General features: G+C 37.1%; 1 protein-coding gene across 1 annotated transcript in view; it reads right to left on the bottom strand.

Annotated features, from left to right (window-relative positions):
* The window catches only part of OSBPL7 (oxysterol binding protein like 7), a 1,590,705-nt gene that overhangs the window by 166,240 nt on the left and 1,402,785 nt on the right, over positions 1-21,680 (bottom strand). The window contains exon 20 of the mRNA XM_044054965.1: positions 15,219-15,363. Coding sequence (XP_043910900.1) covers positions 15,219-15,363 — 145 coding nt within the window. The remainder of the gene's footprint in view (positions 1-15,218; positions 15,364-21,680) is intronic.

Genomic DNA, 21,680 nt, shown 5'->3' with positions numbered 1-21,680 from the left:
TCTTTTGACTGGATTCAGTCTAGAGCCCCATATAAAAGACAATATAGTCATCATTAAATCCTTTTCATACTTAAAAGGAATCATGTAGATGTTAGCAACACAAGCAATTTCCCTGTTACCGTGGTGTTCAACAAGTGTGCTTTGTTTATATGAAAATCTATATGATTTCTAAAAATTAGTCATACCCCTTACTTCTTTGAGTACATTATCCAATTGTTGTTGTCTGTATTCATTCCTTCCAAATGTTATTCCTAAAATATCTATATATTTTGCATTGAACTCAACAAATAATTGCAAAATATCATACCTTTAAAACCAAATCCTTTACTTTTCTCTTTATTTATACTTAAACCAATATTTTTAAATTATACTTAATTTTTAATTTACCTTTTCCATCCACACTTTATTTTTAACAATTAATACAATATCATCTGCATAATTATACATTACTGGCAACTGTACTTCCTTCATCATTTTGTATCCGCCACTACCTGACAATTTATTAATTTCCTTCACTATTACATTCATAACTAATGAGAAAATTACACTAGTAGCTGGGCAGCCCTGCTTTATTCCACATTCTATTTTTATTTCTTCCCCAATCCAGCCATTTACATTTAGTTTCACATAATTCCTTTAATAAACAGATTTTATTACTTGTGATATTTTTTGCTTACATTACATGACTGCAAAATTCCCCATAATGATTTATATTGAATATTATCATAAGCTTTACTTATATCCACTATCATAACCTTCGCTTCGAGATTTTTAAGATATCATCAATTACTTCTCTTATTATCCATAATAATTCTTGACTTCCTTTTCTTCCAAATACACTTTGGTCATATATTCTATCCATGTTTTTCTGTAAACTTTTTGTTATTATACTTATAAAAAATATAATCTGTATTATTCAATGTTATCGGTCTCCAATTTTTATCTCTTTATTTCCTTTTTTAAATATAAATTTTATAACTCCTGTACATATCTATTTCTCCTTAATTCTAGTTTCTAACCATTCATTCATAACTTTTATAAAAAAAAAATTGCCATTCTTTCATTTCTTTATACATACCATATTCAATTCTGTCCAATCTTGTTGCAGAATTCATGTTAATATCTTTTAGAATTTTATTCAGTTCTTTCATGGTTATTTTTTTGTTCTAAATACTCATTATCTTCCTTATTTAGTTTTTCACCTTTATAAATTTGTTCTATGTTTTCTTTTCTCTTAACAAATAATTCTGATATATATTATTTAATTATTTTGTATATCCTTTCTTGCTGTCTTATTTGCTTACCTTCCTTATTTTTAATTATCTTATTATTTTTCCTTCTATTATTATTTTACTCAAATATGGTGCTGCTGCTTCTTTTTTTCTTGTAAACAATATTTCTGCTTATATAACAAGTTAATTTTAATTTGATTCATTTTATATATTTCTCTTTTTCATAAAAGGAATTTTTCTTCTCTAAGAAGTCTCAATGTTTCTTGCCTTAATATGTTATATCTCTCTTTTTCTTTTCTTCCTTATACATTCTAAAAATACCTTTTTATATTTCTCTTTAAAATATAGCCACCAAACAGTCCAATTCTCATTAAACTCCCTCATAGTCATATGATTTTTCCACAATTCCACAAGTTCTTTTTTCTCTTCTAAATCTAATTAATTTTCATTAATTCTCTTTATTCCTTTTCCCATTTTTATATATTAATTTTCCTATACTTTAACCCATATCGCCACATTATCTGAAAATCCAGCATACTTAATTAATTTTTTATAACTTTTAAACTATCAGATATTAAAAAATAATCAATTTCTGTCCTAATTTCATTCCTTTTATAGGTCCAGTGGTTATTTTCCCATAAACTTAACTTTCCACTTCTCATAATTTTGTTAGCCATTTTAACATCACAATAGCTCTTATTTTCCTTAAATTACAATCACCCACTCCTACAATGTCCATATTTATACAAACATATTCAAGAATATTCTCTCTTTTTTTGTTACATATGTCTATAAAGCTATAATTCTATACACATATTTTCCATCTCACGTCTTTTGCTGTAGTTCATTCCACTATGGTTACATTTAATATTTTAATGCTTTCTTGACATAATATACATATGCCCAAGCATGTTTCTTTCCCCATGTTCCAAACAACCACACCATTCCAAAGTTTTTCAGTTTGTATTCTTTCTCCAGCTATTAATAATATGAAATCTTCTAAAACAATAGTATGTGCATCTACTGCAGCACACCATTGTAATCTACCTATTCTCTGCTGCAGCACACCATTGTAATATACCTATTTTCTACTGCAGCACACCATTGTAATATACCTATTCTTTACTGCAGCACACCACTGTAATATACCTAATCTCTACTGCAGCACACCACTGTAATATACCTATTCTCTACTGCAGCACACCATTGTAATATACCTATTCTCTACTGCAGCACACCACTGTAATATACCTATTCTCTACTGCAGCACACCATTGTAATATACCTATTCTTTACTGCAGCACACCATTGTAATATACCTATTCTCTACTGCAGCACACCACTGTAATATACCTATTCTCTACTGCAGCACACCACTGTAATATACCTATTCTCTACTGCAGCACACCACTGTAATATACCTATTCTCTACTGCAGCACACCATTGTAATATACCTATTCTCTACTGCAGCACCCCATTGTAATATACCTATTCTCTACTGCAGCACACCATTGTAATATACCTATTCTCTACTGCAGCACACCATTGTAATATACCTATTCTCTACTGCAGCACACCATTGTAATATACCTATTCTCTACTGCAGCACCCCATTGTAATATACCTATTCTCTACTGCAGCACACCATTGTAATATACCTATTCTCTACTGCAGCACACCACTGTAATATACCTATTCTCTACTGCAGCACACCATTGTAATATACCTATTCTCTACTGCAGCACCCCATTGTAATATACCTATTCTCTACAGCAGCACACCATTGTAATATACCTATTCTCTACTGCAGCACCCCATTGTAATATACCTATTCTCTACTGCAGCACACCATTGTAATATACCTATTCTCCTCTGCAGCACACCATTGTAATATACCTATTCTGTACTGCAGCACACCACTGTAATATACCTATTCTCTACTGCAGCACCCCATTGTAATATACCTATTCTCTACTGCAGCACACCATTGTAATATACATATTCTCTACTGCAGCACACCATTGTAATCTACCTATTCTCTACTGCAGCACACCATTGTAATATACCTATTCTCTACTGTAGCACACCACTGTAATATACCTATTCTCTACTGCAGCACACCATTGTAATATACCTATTCTCTACTGCAGCACACCATTGTAATATACCTATTCTCTACTGTAGCACATCATTGTAATATACCTATTCTCTACTGCAGCACACCATTGTAATATACCTATTCTCTACTGCAGCACACCAGTGTAATATACCTATTCTCTACTGCAGCACACCATTTAATGTACCTATTCTCTACTGCAGCACACCATTGTAATCTACCTATTCTCTACTGCAGCACACCATTGTAATGTACCTATTCTATACTGCAGCACACCATTGTAATATACCTATTCTCTACTGCAGCACACCATTGTAATATACCTATTCTCTACTGCAGCACCCCATTGTAATATACCTATTCTCTACTGCAGCACCACATTGTAATATACCTATTCTCTACTGCAGCACCCCATTCATACCTCTCAACCTGGAAACATCAAAAATCTGGACAAGGCCCATGAAAAATAGGTACAAATCTGTACACTGATTAACATCTAATTTGCATATACAATTATGTAACCCCACCCACTCCAATGGAATTGTGGGATACCAACTTTCAAACGCAAACCGAAGAACAGACAACCAAAATATGGCACCAGAGTCCCCCTGCAGCCATTCCAATGTCCAATTGCCTGGCTATTTCACCCCATTTACCATAAACACTAATGTATGCATACTGCTTTACTTCTACAATGATTTGGATTTTATTTTTACATTTTACAGCACAACAATGCAGAAACACTAATAGACATCATCTGTTAAACAAAGCAATAATGTCTCACAATGAAAATAGGCTTGGCATTAAAACTTCTCTGCCTTTGAAACTCACTTTCATTGAAACAGCACTGAAGAACACATAACTAAATGTTCTACACTATACACCCTCAGATACTAAAAAATGTAGATAGTTGCATTAGGGCATTGCACAATATAGGCAATATCAATAACCAAATTGTTTCTTTTACCCCATATACTGAAGCACAGATAAATAAAGTTTAAACTCAATTACAAATTTAATACAAGATGTCAAATCTGCTTATAGCTCAAACAGGAAAAGCAGCTGCCTTAAATGTGTTGCTTCCAAGATAGGAATGTGGCCTTACCATTATCTCATTAATTTCATTTCTTTTAGCTCAAAATGTTACTCCTTTGCAAACAGCTGAAAGGTACTGAGATTCATTAACCTGAACAGTATGAGAGGCACACGACTATAATACTTAAAGGAAAGGCATCTTAATTCCAGTAACAGCCAGAGCTACTATTTTCCAGGCTAACATTTTGCTAAAAAAAAAGATACTACCCACCACTTAACAACAAGCTGCTTGTCAGACAAGAAGCACTCAGCTGGGAACTGCTGCACTTCCAACAGTGCATTCACAAAAATTTTTTCAGCATACTGAAATAATGTTTGTATCTTTCGGCTTATCCCGGCCCCCAACCTTCCACAGAAGGCACACAACTGACCCACCTAATGCTTTACTCAAACAGCTGCTCTGTAAAGTAAGGTGATGGATTACAAGCAAGACATGAACAAAACATATTACTTAACTGACAAAAAAAAAATGTATATTTAGCATGTGATGAACACAGACAGAATGATGACATATAGCTGACCACTTGATTCTTCCCAAAAACCAAGCTTTCACATTGTCTTAAGTTTGATTTTGTTTTTGCCTGTAACTGAATACAGTACGCTTTATATTAATAAAAAAACAGTCCCTGAATCATCATCACAAACAAGTTTTACATAAAACAAATGACTGACTTAATATCACAAATCTAAATTAAATAGCTACCCTTCCGAGTCAGCTATCATGTGTAATTGGTCTGATACAATAAGAAATATATCAACAAAGCCAAGCCTTAATTCAATACCAATAAACAGTTGAACTTGAATCATTTTTTTCTTACATACCACATTTAGTACTCCTAACAATTCACTCCACAACTTCAATCGTGTGTATAACACCACTGCTACTTTTGGAGCTACCAGACGTTTCTCAGCTACATATCTCAGTGGAAAGGCTTTTGTCCAAACTTTTTATGCATGGGGCATGACAAATTCTGACCGAGACATATTCAAGCAAGCCAGGTAACACATAACTAGACTACTGAAAAAACAAGTGGAAACAAAAACAGACCTGTCCTGTATTATACAAAAAGCGCCAACTCCTACTCCTCCGTAAGCCAGGACAAAAAAATGCACTGAAGATGTACCAAAGAGTCTAAGTCCAATTTAAAACAATGACCGTCACTTCAAAAAGTTGTTTTTTAATGCTTTTTTTATTCAGTAGAAAGAGCGTTTTCACCGTAGTTAATACTGCAGCTTCTTCAGAACAAAACGAAACATTCAAAAATACCGCCAACAAATGTATATATAGAACGTGCGCAGGGTGACTTAATAGTTAGTTAAATTTAAAGAAACAAAACATCAAAGTCATGCTGCATGCACGCCTAATAAAATCATTAATCCAAGCATAGAAAAATTACTAAAACTGCATGAAACATGCTTTTGCTTTATAGTCCTTCAATGCGAGCAGTTTCAGCCAAATAATCTTGTAAACTGTCAACCCAGCACTCTCTTTACACTAAAAAAAAAATATATATATTAATACAAAAAACAAGACAATGTATGAAGGGCTTCGGTTGCTTATAAAATTATTAATTTACAACAACCAGTTGGAAATTACCAATAATTGACATAAATCTATGCTTTAAATACCATCAATACTTTAAAAGTGCTATCCTAACTAACCACCAGTAAAATCTGTTAGGAAAAACACGCTGAATTAATGTAAGTTGTATACAGACCGATCTTTTTTTCCTTTTCTTTTGCAACAACTAGTTTCAGAAGGGTCGCTCTAAATATAGAAAATAAATGCACAGGCTAATAAACAAACTGCTCAAGTCATACTTACATGCACACACCACTTTCCTTATTTGAGTCTTGCTACCCTGAAATGAGTTCTGCTACCTGCCGTTGTCATTATCCTCTCTGCCATTCCTGCTTGCAAATTTTGCAAAGAAGTTCCTCTGCCTTTCTTGCTCGCAGTCGCAAAACAAGTGCTGGTGGTGTTTCCCATTCCCGCAATTCTGCTGTTATCCTGCAACCAGGCCAGACGGGAATGATGACGGAGCCCTTGAGCTCAATTCCACTGGCTGGTAGCCTTGATGGAGCTGACGCCATCGGACGTGATGACGCCAGCCCGGCCAGCGAAAATTGAAAAAAAAAAACAAAGCAAAATCGGAAATGAAAGGGTGCCACTCGGGAATCGTGACACCCTTTCATTTAGACCCCAAAACTCGGTAAAAACCGAGTAATTCGGTATGGTTGGGAGGTCTGACCCCATTGTAATATACCTATCCTCTACTGCAGCACCCAATTGTAATATACCTATTCCCTATTGCAGCACACCACTGTAAGATGCCTATTCTCTACTGCAGCACACCATTGTAATGTACCTATTCTCTACTGCAGCACATCATTGTAATATACCTATTCTCTACTGCAGCACACCATTGTAATATACCTGTTCTCTACTGCAGCACACCATTGTAATATACCTATTCTCTATTGCAGCACACCATTGTAATATACCTATTCTCTACTGCAGCACACCACTGTAAGATACCTATTCTCTACTGAAGCACACCATTGTAATATACCTATTCTCTACTGCAGCACCCCATTGTAATATACCTATTCTCTACTGCAGCATACCATTGTAATATACCTATTCTCTACTGCAGCACTCCATTGTAATATACCTATTCTCTACTGCAGCACCCCATTGTAATATACCTATTCTCTACTGCAGCACACCATTGTAATATACCTATTCTCTACTGCAGCACACCACTGTAATATACCTATTCTCTACTGCAGCACACCATTGTAATATACCTATTCTCTACTGCAGCACACCATTGTAATATACCTATTCTCTACTGCAGCACACCATTGTAATATACCTATTCTCTACTGCAGCACACCATTGTAATATACCTATTCTCTACTGCAGCACCCATTGTAATATACCTATTCTCTACTGCAGCACACCATTGTAAGATACCTATTCTCTACTGCAGCACACCACTGTAATATACCTATTCTCTACTGCAGCACACCATTGTAATATACCTATTCTCTACTGCAGCACCCCATTGTAATATACCTATTCTCTACTGCAGCACCCCATTGTAATATACCTATTCTCTACTGCAGCACCCCATTGTAATATACCTATTCTCTACTGCAGCACACCATTGTAATATACCTATTCTCTACTGCAGCACACCATTGTAATATACCTATTCTCTACTGCAGCACACCATTGTAATATACCTATTCTCTACTGCAGCACACCATTGTAATATACCTATTCTCTACTGCAGCACCCCATTGTAATATACCTATTCTCTACTGCAGCACCCCATTGTAATATACCTATTCTCTACTGCAGCACCCCATTGTAATATACCTATTCTCTACTGCAGCACCCCATTGTAATATACCTATTCTCTACTGCAGCACACCATTGTAATATACCTATTCTCTACTGCAGCACCCCATTGTAATATACCTATTCTCTACTGCAGCACACCATTGTAATATACCTATTCTCTACTGCAGCACCCCATTGTAATATACCTATTCTCTACTGCAGCACCCCATTGTAATATACCTATTCTCTACTGCAGCACCCCATTGTAATATACCTATTCTCTACTGCAGCACACCATTGTAATATACCTATTCTCTACTGCAGCACACCATTGTAATATACCTATTCTCTACTGCAGCACACCATTGTAATATACCTATTCTCTACTGCAGCACACCATTGTAATATACCTATTCTCTACTGCAGCACACCATTGTAATATACCTATTCTCTACTGCAGCACACCATTGTAATATACCTATTCTCTACTGCAGCACACCATTGTAATATACCTATTCTCTACTGCAGCACACCATTGTAATATACCTATTCTCTACTGCAGCACACCATTGTAATATACCTATTCTCTACTGCAGCACACCATTGTAATATACCTATTCTCTACTGCAGCACACCATTGTAATATACCTATTCTCTACTGCAGCACACCATTGTAATATACCTATTCTCTACTGCAGCACCCCATTGTAATATACCTATTCTCTACTGCAGCACACCATTGTAATATACCTATTCTCTACTGCAGCACCCCATTGTAATATACCTATTCTCTACTGCAGCACACCATTGTAATATACCTATTCTCTACTGCAGCACACCATTGTAATATACCTATTCTCTACTGCAGCACACCATTGTAATATACCTATTCTCTACTGCAGCACACCATTGTAATATACCTATTCTCTACTGCAGCACACCATTGTAATATACCTATTCTCTACTGCAGCACACCATTGTAATATACCTATTCTCTACTGCAGCACACCATTGTAATATACCTATTCTCTACTGCAGCACACCATTGTAATATACCTATTCTCTACTGCAGCACACCACTGTAATATACCTATTCTCTACTGCAGCACCCCATTGTAATATACCTATTCTCTACTGCAGCACACCATTGTAATATACCTATTCTCTACTGCAGCACACCATTGTAATATACCTATTCTCTACTGCAGCACACCATTGTAATATACCTATTCTCTACTGCAGCACACCATTGTAATATACCTATTCTCTACTGCAGCACACCATTGTAATATACCTATTCTCTACTGCAGCACACCATTGTAATATACCTATTCTCTACTGCAGCACCCCATTGTAATATACCTATTCTCTACTGCAGCACCCCATTGTAATATACCTATTCTCTACTGCAGCACACCATTGTAATATACCTATTCTCTACTGCAGCACACCATTGTAATATACCTATTCTCTACTGCAGCACACCATTGTAATATACCTATTCTCTACTGCAGCACACCATTGTAATATACCTATTCTCTACTGCAGCACACCATTGTAATATACCTATTCTCTACTGCAGCACACCACTGTAATATACCTATTCTCTACTGCAGCACACCATTGTAATATACCTATTCTCTACTGCAGCACACCATTGTAATATACCTATTCTCTACTGCAGCACACCACTGTAATATACCTATTCTCTACTGCAGCACACCATTGTAATATACCTATTCTCTACTGCAGCACCCCATTGTAATATACCTATTCTCTACTGCAGCACACCATTGTAATATACCTATTCTCTACTGCAGCACACCATTGTAATATACCTATTCTCTACTGCAGCACACCATTGTAATATACCTATTCTCTACTGCAGCACACCATTGTAATATACCTATTCTCTACTGCAGCACACCATTGTAATATACCTATTCTCTACTGCAGCACACCATTGTAATATACCTATTCTCTACTGCAGCACACCATTGTAATATACCTATTCTCTACTGCAGCACACCATTGTAATATACCTATTCTCTACTGCAGCACACCATTGTAATATACCTATTCTCTACTGCAGCACCCCATTGTAATATACCTATTCTCTACTGCAGCACACCATTGTAATATACCTATTCTCTACTGCAGCACACCATTGTAATATACCTATTCTCTACTGCAGCACCCCATTGTAATATACCTATTCTCTACTGCAGCACACCATTGTAATATACCTATTCTCTACTGCAGCACCCCATTGTAATATACCTATTCTCTACTGCAGCACCCCATTGTAATATACCTATTCTCTACTGCAGCACCCCATTGTAATATACCTATTCTCTACTGCAGCACCCCATTGTAATATACCTATTCTCTACTGCAGCACACCATTGTAATATACCTATTCTCTACTGCAGCACACCATTGTAATATACCTATTCTCTACTGCAGCACCCCATTGTAATATACCTATTCTCTACTGCAGCACCCCATTGTAATATACCTATTCTCTACTGCAGCACACCATTGTAATATACCTATTCTCTACTGCAGCACACCATTGTAATATACCTATTCTCTTTTAAGACTTTTCATACTGCTCACATTTAAAGCTAATATTTTCATCTTTTAAGAACAGTTAGTACAATACAATGTTTATCCCTTTCCTTTCTTATTTTCTCTAACATTATGTGTTTGAATTTTCTTGTCCTTTCTTTAACTCTTTTCCCTACTGAATTATTTTTATTTCTTACTGTGCACCAGTCAGCTTCTTCCTCACTTATCTCCGCTGTTTCTTTTCCTTGTAACGTTCTGTAATTTCATGTATAAGCTCTTTATCAGTTACATCTTTTTGTACATTTCCTTGTATAACACATTCTATTTATTTATCCTGTATAACTTCATTTTCACTTCTGTTTTCATTTCCTTTCACATTCATTCACATTCTAGTCATGAATGAGCAGTATTGCTACATTGTGTGCACTTTAAATCACATTTTCTGCATTATGCCCTGTTTTGCCACATAAATAGCATCTTTTTTATCACATTCATTGATTAAATGATAATTGTTTCCACAAAAATAACAACTTTTTGGTTGACCCCTTGTATTTCACAAAACCCCTATTGCCATGAACATCAACAACACTAGGTAAGTGCATAACATTATCATTTTCCATGTTCAGTGTTACTCCACATTCCCATCCCCCAGTCCATAGTCCTCTTTCATCATATATTTTTGTAGTGTCCATTACTTCTTTACAGATTGTTAACAAATGTTTCTCAGTTCTTTTGATTCAACTTCAGTTCTAAACTGGATCATTATTCTTTTATTTGCCTGTAAAAAGCTTGCACAACATATTCTGACCATGGATAAATATTTTTCTTTTGTTCATCTGCTCACAAAAAATTTCCATGGCCTGCCCAGTTTCAAATATCAAGTCGCAAAAAGTCTCTTTATTAATTAAAATAAATGCTCTTACCTCTTTTGCTTTGACAACCAGATGTGCTATGACACAGTCCCAAGCCTTATACCTGTCCAAACTGTCTTGTTTTTTTACAGGTCACACGTACTGTATACTTCTTTCTGTTTCTTTTATTTCTTCTTTGCTCCTTCTCCCACAGTTTGTGCATAAGTGTTTGTCTCTTGAACCTTTTCTGGCACAGTCTCTTCTCTTTTTTCTTCTTCTATTTTCTCCAGGATGTCACTCCATGAAATTGCTGCTTCACTTTCTGATTCACTTTAGTTTACCATTTCTTACAAATAATCATCCCGCAACCCTCCCGATTGGAGGTTATAATTATGCATTTCTCAGAGGTAACTGCCTCTCCTTCAAACAATCTCCTCTGAAAATTTTCCTCTGAATCCATCTCTGTTACAGCTACAATCTCCTTTTCTTCCAATATCATTGTTTTTCTGCACCGACAGTAAAAGAAAAAACATTGGTAGCAATTTTACTATTTCAAATACATTTTCATCAACCTTCACTTCATTTTCAGCCAAAGCTAAATCAGCCATATTTTCTTCCTGTTCCTGCTGGCTGCCTCCATGCCTGGACAGGAAACAGGAAGTCAGGATGTGTAACACACAAATCCTTCCCCACAACTACCAAAAGGAAAGCATAAAGGAGTTAACTCAACGGACCCATATAAATACCGACCCATCACCATCCTATACTCCCTCTCTGAGATACTTGAAAAATGCATTCACTCACAGCTTCTCAACTACCTCCTCCAGCATAATCTTCCCATTCCCACCCAACACGGTTTCCATCCAAACCACAGCACAACTACTGCCCTACTATCCTTCATCCATACTACTGCCGAGGCCAGAGATAACAATCTACTTGTATCCTGTCTCTTCCTTGACCTTTCAAAAGCTTTCGACACAGTCTCTCACCACATACTACTATCTAAACTTGCTAACCTCAATCTATCAGCTAGCTCCCTCACCTGGTTCTCCAGCTACCTCTCCATTCGGCAGCAATATGTCAAATGGTGCTCCTCCTACTCACCCTACATACCAGTCCCAACTGGTGTACCAGAAGGATCCATCTTGGGCCCTCTACTATTTAACATCTTCACCAATGAATGTTACACATACAGCAAACAATCCTCCCTCATCCAATATGCAAACGACTCAACTCTCATCTCCATCTCCATCAATATATCTGAACTCCACACCCTAACCCAACACACCTTTCTATCAACCGAAAATGGTTATCTGACAACCTGCTCATCCTCAGCCCTAAAAAGACCAAACTCCTACTCTTTCTCCCGCATTCTCTTTCACACCATAAATCTACCTTTACCATTTCATCTTCCAACAATACAATCAATCCAAAAACTTACACAAAACTCCTAGGTGTCATCATTGTTGATGAACTAAAATTCAACCTACATATACTACAATGCATAAAAATAACACATCAGAAACTAGGTTTGCTGTACCGCAACAAAAACATATTTAACTTCTACTGCTAGACTCCTCTAGCAAAAGCATTACTCCTCCCCTCCCTCACTTATGCTGCCCATATTCTAACCAGCATTCAGACCACAACCTTGAATAAACTTCAACATACCATAAAATACATAAGTTTATTACAAACTCTCCATACAACTCACACCACTGCCTGGGCCTAAACTTTCTACAATGGCTTAACCTCCCCCAACAACTCCTTCTATCACAACTTCTAATATTACACTCTATTCTACACAAACCTTCTTCCTTCCCAGGCCTCTCATCCATAGTCTCCAACTATACCCTACCTCAGACCCTTCGCACATCAAACCAGCAACTCCTCGATATTTACCAGCCAAAGAAAAATGTAGGTAATAAATGTATATAAATGCTCTGTAGCCCAAGCCTGGAACAAACTGCCCCTACACATACGTTCCATCACCCACACACCACACTTTAAAAACTAACTGAAATTTCATCTACTTCATAACAAAACTTGCCCCTGTCAAGATCTAACTTAAGCCCACCTTACCACTGTATATGTATCTAATATAACCTACCTCCAATTTCTCCTAGTAACTCTCAAGGTGCCTACCTACTATACTAAATCAACAATACTGAAAGAATATTAATATTGACATAAGTCTATCTTTATCTTGTAATAATACTATGTGTATGTTACTATGTGCATGATTTCTATTATGTATATACTTGCTAGAATGTGTATGCTTTCTACTTTGTTTTTTTTTTCCAATATTACTTACTCCTTGGATTCTGAATTTTTTATCTTGTACTTCTTATACATTGTAAATTGTTTATAACTGGAGCTTTTCTCCTCGGGTCTCCAATGAAAACGGTCCACAAGCCCAGCTGGACCAACCCTGTTAACAAATGTCAATAAATAAAATAAATAAAAGCACCCTGTTGCACTGGTCACATTTTCCCTAGTAATATAAATACCACCTTGGGTCACCCCCTGAGAAGAGGCCACTAGCCTAGTGGGACTAACCCAGTCAACAAAGGATAAATAAATAAAAAGAATACATGGGTAACCCAACTTTAGATTAGGTAATGCTTGTGGTTGCAGTTGTCGATTTGGAGCAACTGTTCCCATCTGGAGGCTAAACTTTATTTTTTTGAAAATGTACATATCTTTCTGTATTTGTAATATGCTAAAATGGGACAGGAGTTCTGAAAATTTTTTTTTGTTTGTTTTTTGTTGTTGTTTTGAGTGTTTTTCATTGAAGCAAAAAGTCTTGAAAAATGTGACAATTTCAAATGGAGATAAGAACAAACAACTACAAAAGAGATCATCCTGGCAAATATTAAAGTTTTCATGTAAGATAAGAATTGGAAATATTCATTCAAAAGAACAGTCATATATAACAGGTGGGAGTAGTATCTTTCTATCATAATGGCTCCCACCATGTCTATTTCTTATGCACAACTATGTAAATCAAGATTTCATCTGACAGATAGCTAAGATACTGACTGCAATAGAAAATTGAAAGTTCTTGAGTGCATTCTGGCTAATGGTACATTAGACACTGATGCAATAAAGCAGAAATAAATAGGTGAATTCTCTTGCTGCCTGTTCTCTGGCAGATGAAGTGTGGTAATATCCAAGGATTAACTCACTCTTCATCAAACAGAGAAAGGTCTTCTTCAAAAGAGAAAGACTTTTACTTGTGTCAAACTTAAAACTAGACCCACAAATAGCATTCCCTGAAACAGTTCTACAGAGGTGTTAGAAAATTCCCAGTGGCATTAACTGGATCAATGGGATCCATGTCTCTTTCTCTGCTGGACACCTGAGTTCACCTGATGTGCAAAGTACTTACCATAATGACAGCTGTAGATGATCGAAGCACAACCTTAAGACTTTGCAGATCTAAGTCAGCTTGACACATTAAACTTTTCTAGGATTCAGCTTCTCCAATCTACTATTAATACACCACTCCCTCCACTACTCTACACATCTGAAGTGTGCCACTCAAGACTGAAGCAAAGGAAAGGTAAAATAAAAGGTTGTGCAACATAAATTAAAGAGAGTTTCCACAGGTCTTCACCTTTTGTAGGCCGCATAAAGGAGGATGGGTGTGTTGAAGAGAACAGACTCAGCTCATTTGGCTTTATCATAATGTTAAGTCCATAGATTTTATATCTGGGATGTTCAAACCCTCAGAAAAGCCCCCCAAGCTCATTCCCCTGGATGGTACTGTAGCTCCAAAGAAGGGCAGACACTGTTCCTTTACTCAGCTTCACTGAACCCTATATCATCTCTTAACATTCCACGTCTAGGTCATTCTATATTCCAGCAGTAGGGTTTCCTCTAGGAACAGGAAATCTAACAGAGCACAGTTACACTAAACAGCTTACATCCTGCCAGCACACATTTTAATTAAGACCTGGACTGTTACATAGACGTATGCATAACAATCAGTACTTACTTGGTTTCCAGATGCATTTGGTGTTGGGTGGTGTGCCCCAGTAAACACCTTCATGCCACTTGCCAAAGATTCGGTGGATCACACTACCACTCTCATCAAGTACAGCACCTTGAATATCATTAACAGTAGAACTCCAGTATCGTGCCTGCAGAGATATGAAACTAATTTATGATTTCATGTACAGACACAATCTCTTGAGCAACCCTGCAGATATATTCCAATACCTTCAACAAATCACAATAATGAATATGCACTAGGGCAAATAGCTGCCCATGGGGTGGAAACAAACAAATGTGTCAATTTAAAATACTCATCGTTTTTAACAGATACGTCCATACCATATCATTTATTTGTTCCTACTACATATACACTTGTCTTCAAGAATCATAATTATAGTTTAGAAATTTTATTGTTTGGTAATTTTTCTTAACATGTTTCCACTTAAAATATTCTAAACACATCAAGTAATATGGTTAGTAAAATAAAATAAATAAAATCAACCTTATTTACCAAATGTGTTTCCCACCTCAAAGCATTTACAAACATACAACATACTTGCAATAGGTAGCAAATGGAAGCAAATAAAGACATCATCACACACAGCTTGGAAACGATGCTAGTTTAATATGAAAGTGTTGCTGTCCAAGAAAAAGAGGTCATTTCCATTCTGTTTTAAGGGAGCAGTATTCTGCTGGCATATAGAGAAAAACAGTGAACACTGATGGAGGTGATAAGGACACTTGGACAGAGGAAAACATGGAAAATGTATCACTGAAGAATACATTGATATTGAAGAACTATTCAATAAAATTTTACAGACTCAAAAGATGAGATCTCCATGTCACAAGCTAAATGAAGCTTGCAACTGTCTTTCAGGAAAACACGCAGAAGAGCTGTATTAAGTTGCACAAAATTTCATTTTTACATAAAACTGTGGTTGTTACTTTCATCAAATCCTGCACAAATAAAATGCAAATATATATATATATATATATATATATATATATATATATATATATATATATATATATATACATGACTTATAAAGAAACAGAGTTGTTAAAAACTGTCTTCTCAATTGTGCATGTATCTGTAGTGATACAAACTTAAGTCTTTTTTAAAATGTTTCTCCAGGTCAAAGGATGCATTATCTTATTTGGACTCTACATCATAAAAGTTATGAGGCTGTGAAAACAGAACTTGATATTCAAAATAAAAGTTAAACATGAAATACAGAACCTGGGAATCTTTTATGTACACTGAGCAACTCTTAGTTTCCAGTTCTGTCTTTCTGCTGAAGTGTGCAAAGTGTATTGCAGCTCTGGAACAAAATCTTAAGTCTTGAATTCATTTGCCTGTGAGACCGTGCATCTTCTATTTGGCCTTACAACTCAGAGGTAGTGACAAGGCCACATAAGCTGTTAGAGTTTGTCTATATGCAATATGTCTGTTTAAGTACATTCAGTTTGCATTTCACTATGGAAATGTAATGCAGTTTACATAGTTTATAAAGACCAAAGCCCTTGAGCTGTCTGGGAGTCAAGGTGCATTCTTCATTCATCAGCAAAGTATCCATCATTTTAATTTGTGACTAGTTCTGCTGTCAGAATAGGAGGCCCAGTTAGAGACTGGTAGGGACTGTCCATCACACCAGAGTCCAGTTAATGAAGCCTGACACCTGGAGCAGGTCCATGACCATATGATAACTCTGCAACCATTAACAATTTGCAGTCTACTGCAACACCTGCAAGTGTATAAATGGCATCATGCAGACTATGGCTGCAATCAAGCCTAGAAGATTAAAAAAAAGGTCTGAGCCTGGACCCTGCAATGTGTATCCACACAAGATGCCAAACGCTATAATTTCCAAGGGCCTACCGAAAAGCAGAAATGAATGGCTATGGACAGTGCCCATCTTTTTACTTCTGAACTTGATTCCATGAGGGGAAGACAAGTGAGTATTTCACCCTGTTTAAAGTCACTCTAAAAGACTATCATTACAGAATGCCCACTGCAAGGACACTAATGGGAGTCCCCGGAAAGGGATATCAATAGCCAGTAATCCGGATAGGGTAACACATGGAAATTGTATGCAGGGCTTCAGTCATCACTAACAACACTCTGGGTAAATATGTGGGTGCTAAACAAATCTGAACAGCAGCAATATACATGCACACTGAAAACATACAAGCAAAAATCAATGCAATCCTATAAGGCTGCCACTAAATCTTCCATTTTCTTATCTCTAAGGATACAGCAGCTATACTTACAAACATTACAAACCTACACAAAGTATATGGATTCACACTTATTATGGGGACCAAAGCCCTTGAGCTGTCATGCCTTTAAGAGAAATCTAAATGACTTGTAACCAATATAAGATCTGCTGCCCCAGAAAGAGCATCACTGCATCAATGTCACAAATGCAAACGGGTTACCAGTGTAACAACTTGCAGATCTACTTCAACTTACACTTACACTCAAAATCTTTCATGACAACTGTTCACCAATACTCTCATCCACATTTCAGCTGTGTTCCCCTGCACATAATACAACACAGACTTAGAAGTACATCATAATTTTCTCAGACCATGCATTCTCCATTTTAAGCACCATAATATCTGTCTCCAACTTAGCATCAGGAATTGACACTCTAACACAGAATTTAGGATGAAACGTCTAGTGCATCATCAAAACAGCAGCATGTTCATACTTTAAAGTTCGAGTAAAAAGATGTATTTATCACATTTTTTTTGCTGTAATTATGCTTTCACTGTGTACAGAGGGCTTTCTAATTCTAAATTGTGTAGTTTTTACTTTAGTTCTATCACTGGACCTATATTTATTAAGTTTAAAAAACATGTGTTTGAATGTACTGAGCCATTAGTTCTTGATTTTAAGCCATCACTTCTGATTATGTCATGACGGGACAAAGAGTGTGTAGTTCAATATCTCGAGGTAATGAACTGAAGCGAGCCCAACTACGCCAGGAACAGATACCGAGATCATATAACATTCCATGTTAATGAATCTCATTACTTATTCTAAGCACAGTCTGAACTTCTCGAGAACTTGGTGGGGTCACTGAATCCAACCAATGCTCTTTGGTGCAGCGTGGGGTCACTGAATCCAGCCAATGCTCTCCAGTGCAGCAATTCTACCTCTAGCTCAGATCTGGTTTTGTTGGCAGGGAGCTAAATCTGACATACAGGAGAGCTGCATGACCACTGTCCAGTGTGAGATTAACATCTGTAAGCTAGCATGGCCATCACGCATGCAGTCTCTCTGCCCAAGATGACGAACACAGTAAGACATCTTCACAGGAGTTTGAGGGATGACTCACTCACTAAACAACGTAGGTGTGAGGTCCCAGTCTCTACCCCCCCCCCGCACCAAAAAAAAAAAATCCCGAAGACTGCAGTACAGTTCCACTTGTATGTGGAACTTAGTACTACAGACAGCCTGGCTTCCCACCAGTTGTCGTCAGCAGTACTTAGTCCCACAAACAGGTAACACTTCTGCCTTACCAAGAAGCCCAATACATTTACTTAACAGTTTTTGTTCCAGAGTAAAGCTGTTCGATGTATAACACACACACAAACATACTTTATGGTAGACTATCACTGCAGTCATTCACATTCTCTTAGTTTCCTTTCTTACAATCATCATCCCATGGTAGAAAAATATTTCACCACTTCTTCCCTAGGTACAGCTATTATCTTGAAGGGAGATCTGTTTCTTTACCTGACAGTGGAACACGACTGCTTTTTAAATCTAAAGTAAATGTCTTAACACTTAGCTCAAAGCAACACTACCTCAGACTCTCTTCCTAAGTGTCTGCTTCTCCGTGTGCCCTCCCCTGACAACTTTCCTATTCATCTTGCTGTCGTTTACCTTCCTTTTCCTGCCTCCTAACCCTTCTGCTGGAAATTATGTCTTCAATAAAAAAATTTCACCTCATCCTACAAGGGGACTTCAATCTCAGCCTTCTTGCCGCTACTTCAAACTCACATAACTGGTAACTGAACCCACCAGACCAACGCCTAGTTCTTCTCATCACTCACTTATTGATCTTACTATTATTAATAATCCAAATATTATCTCTCATAATCTCACTCAATCCCCTTCCTTCAGTGATCATTGACCAATCAGCTTCAATATCTCCCACCAAATAAACAAAATGACTCCCTCCTTCATATTGTTAAGGAACACATCCCAATCCAACATTCTCAAACTAAAATTAATACAAGCCTCATTAATCTGGTCTCCTATTTTCTCTTCTACTGACCCAAACTACTGCAGCAGTCTTTTCATACAAATTCTCACTAACCTCCAAGACTCACTCCTTCCGAAAAATTACACGGTTCTATAAAGACCCAACAAGCAACTGGTTCACGTACAAACTCAAACGTCTCCTTAATCTCAGGGATATTGCTGATCAACCTCCAGACAACACTATATATACTAAGCTAAGAAATATAGCTAAGCAGGCAATCAGGTGACATTATGAAAAAGCGTCATCTTTTCTCAACTGACCTAAAAACTTCTGGGCAGAAGTCAACTGCCTGACAGTCCATACTAACCCATCCAACATCCACTCTTCCTCAACTCATCTCAAAACCGCAGATTTCAGCCTTATCTTCAATGCACTTCCCATTGCAAATGCCATTAATAACCCCTCCCCTCCCTCTAACGTCTCGTCTTCCACTATATTCCCACTTTCCATTTCAAAGCAATCGAAGCTAAACATCTAGTACCACTACTTGAAGAACTAAAAACTGACTTATCTGCTCGTCCTAACAATCTTCTCTCATAGTTCTTATTACTGTGCAAGAACTTCACAGTCCCTCCCCTTCTTCATATTTATAATCTCTGCCCAACTAAAAACAACATGACTGATATCTAGAAAACAACCATTGCTAAACCCCTCCCCCAAAAAACTAGCCCATCTCACACCACTGACTTCTATCCCACCTCCTTTCTTACCATAACTGGAAAAATCCTGTAAAAATTAGTTTACAATCGACTCACTCATTACATCTTCCAATATCATCTACTATCCTCAAAACAGCATGGCTTTTGGACTGCAAGGAACCCTTTTAAAGGACTCTGGATGCTTAATGATAACATCCTCCTGGCTATGGACAATGACCTCTTCACTGGAGCCATCTTTACTGACCTCACCAGAGTTTTTGATCTGGTTGACCATAGCATTCTGTTAAATCACCTAACTGAAATTGGTATTAGCCTACATACAGCTCCCTGGTCTAAAAATTATCTTTCCAGTCAGTACTTCTCTGTTCTGTTTCTGAACACCATCTCTCCTTCCACCGTCTCCTTAAAGGAGTCTCTCAGGGCTCCATTCTGGTTCCCCTTCTTTTTTCCATTTTCATTAAAAAACTACCACTTGCCATCTCTCTCTCTCTTTCTTACTTTATGCTGACATGCTCTTATTTTTCTCAAACATGACCTCTTCAGTCATACAACAACAAATACAAGGTTACCTCCTTTCTGTTATCAAATGACTTAACAACAAAAAGCTAACTCTGAACACTTCTAAATTTAAAACAATGCTGTTTGGTACCTCCCCTAAATGGTACTCTCAGTCACTTCTTATCCAAGACCATTCTGACAACCCCACTGATCAAGTCATCTCTTTCAAATACTGCAGCATGTGGCTTGGTCCCACAATGAACTTTCACCTTTCTCTTGAACAAATTTGGCAGAAAATTAATTTCTTCCGATTTTGTCCTATAAAATTTCCCCCTTTCTCTCCAAACCAACCAGGAATGCCATGGGCAAAGGCATTATAGTAGCACAGCTTGAAAATGGACGCTCACTGGTTGCAGCAGCATCCAAGAAAAACTCCTCCACCACTGACACTATAAGCAATTCTCTCCTCTAGAAATAAGCATCACTGTATCACCTTTAGTAAAGCCAAATGGCTACCTTTCCAACAATGTGTCAACCAATTTCCTGGATGCCAACTTTTTAAGTTCCTCAGAGAACACTCATACCCATCCCACCCTAGGCCTTGAACTCTGTGAATACCTCACTACTAATCTTAAAGATGTCTCCTCTAACCCATCATTTCATGCTCCGCTTATAGATCACCTCAAGTCCGAGTCAGTTTGCAAATGCTACCCCTCTGGACACGTCACCTACTGCCCCAGTCTCCCCTTCACCAGTCAGGCACCTTTGTCTTCCTCACATTATTTCCCTACACTAACATGTGACATCTCTTCCACGTTGTACATACTGTACATAATTCATTTGTGTGTGCCCTTACCTTACATTTCTTATCTTTCACACTTTGTGCTCTATCCCTTCACTATTTCACTCTCTTCTTTTCTTTCCTCCTTACTCTAACCATCCCTTCCTGCTGTCCTTTACACTGTGCACTTTATTATTATCATTTTTATTGATTCATTGCTATCTTCACCCATTTTGTACTCATAATAG

Source organism: Protopterus annectens, chromosome 13.part0, assembly GCF_019279795.1.
Source record: "Protopterus annectens isolate FY-2018-M chromosome 13.part0, PAN1.0, whole genome shotgun sequence".
NCBI classification, from domain to species: Eukaryota; Metazoa; Chordata; order Ceratodontiformes; family Protopteridae; genus Protopterus; species Protopterus annectens.
This window is presented reverse-complemented; position numbering and strand designations above follow the sequence as displayed.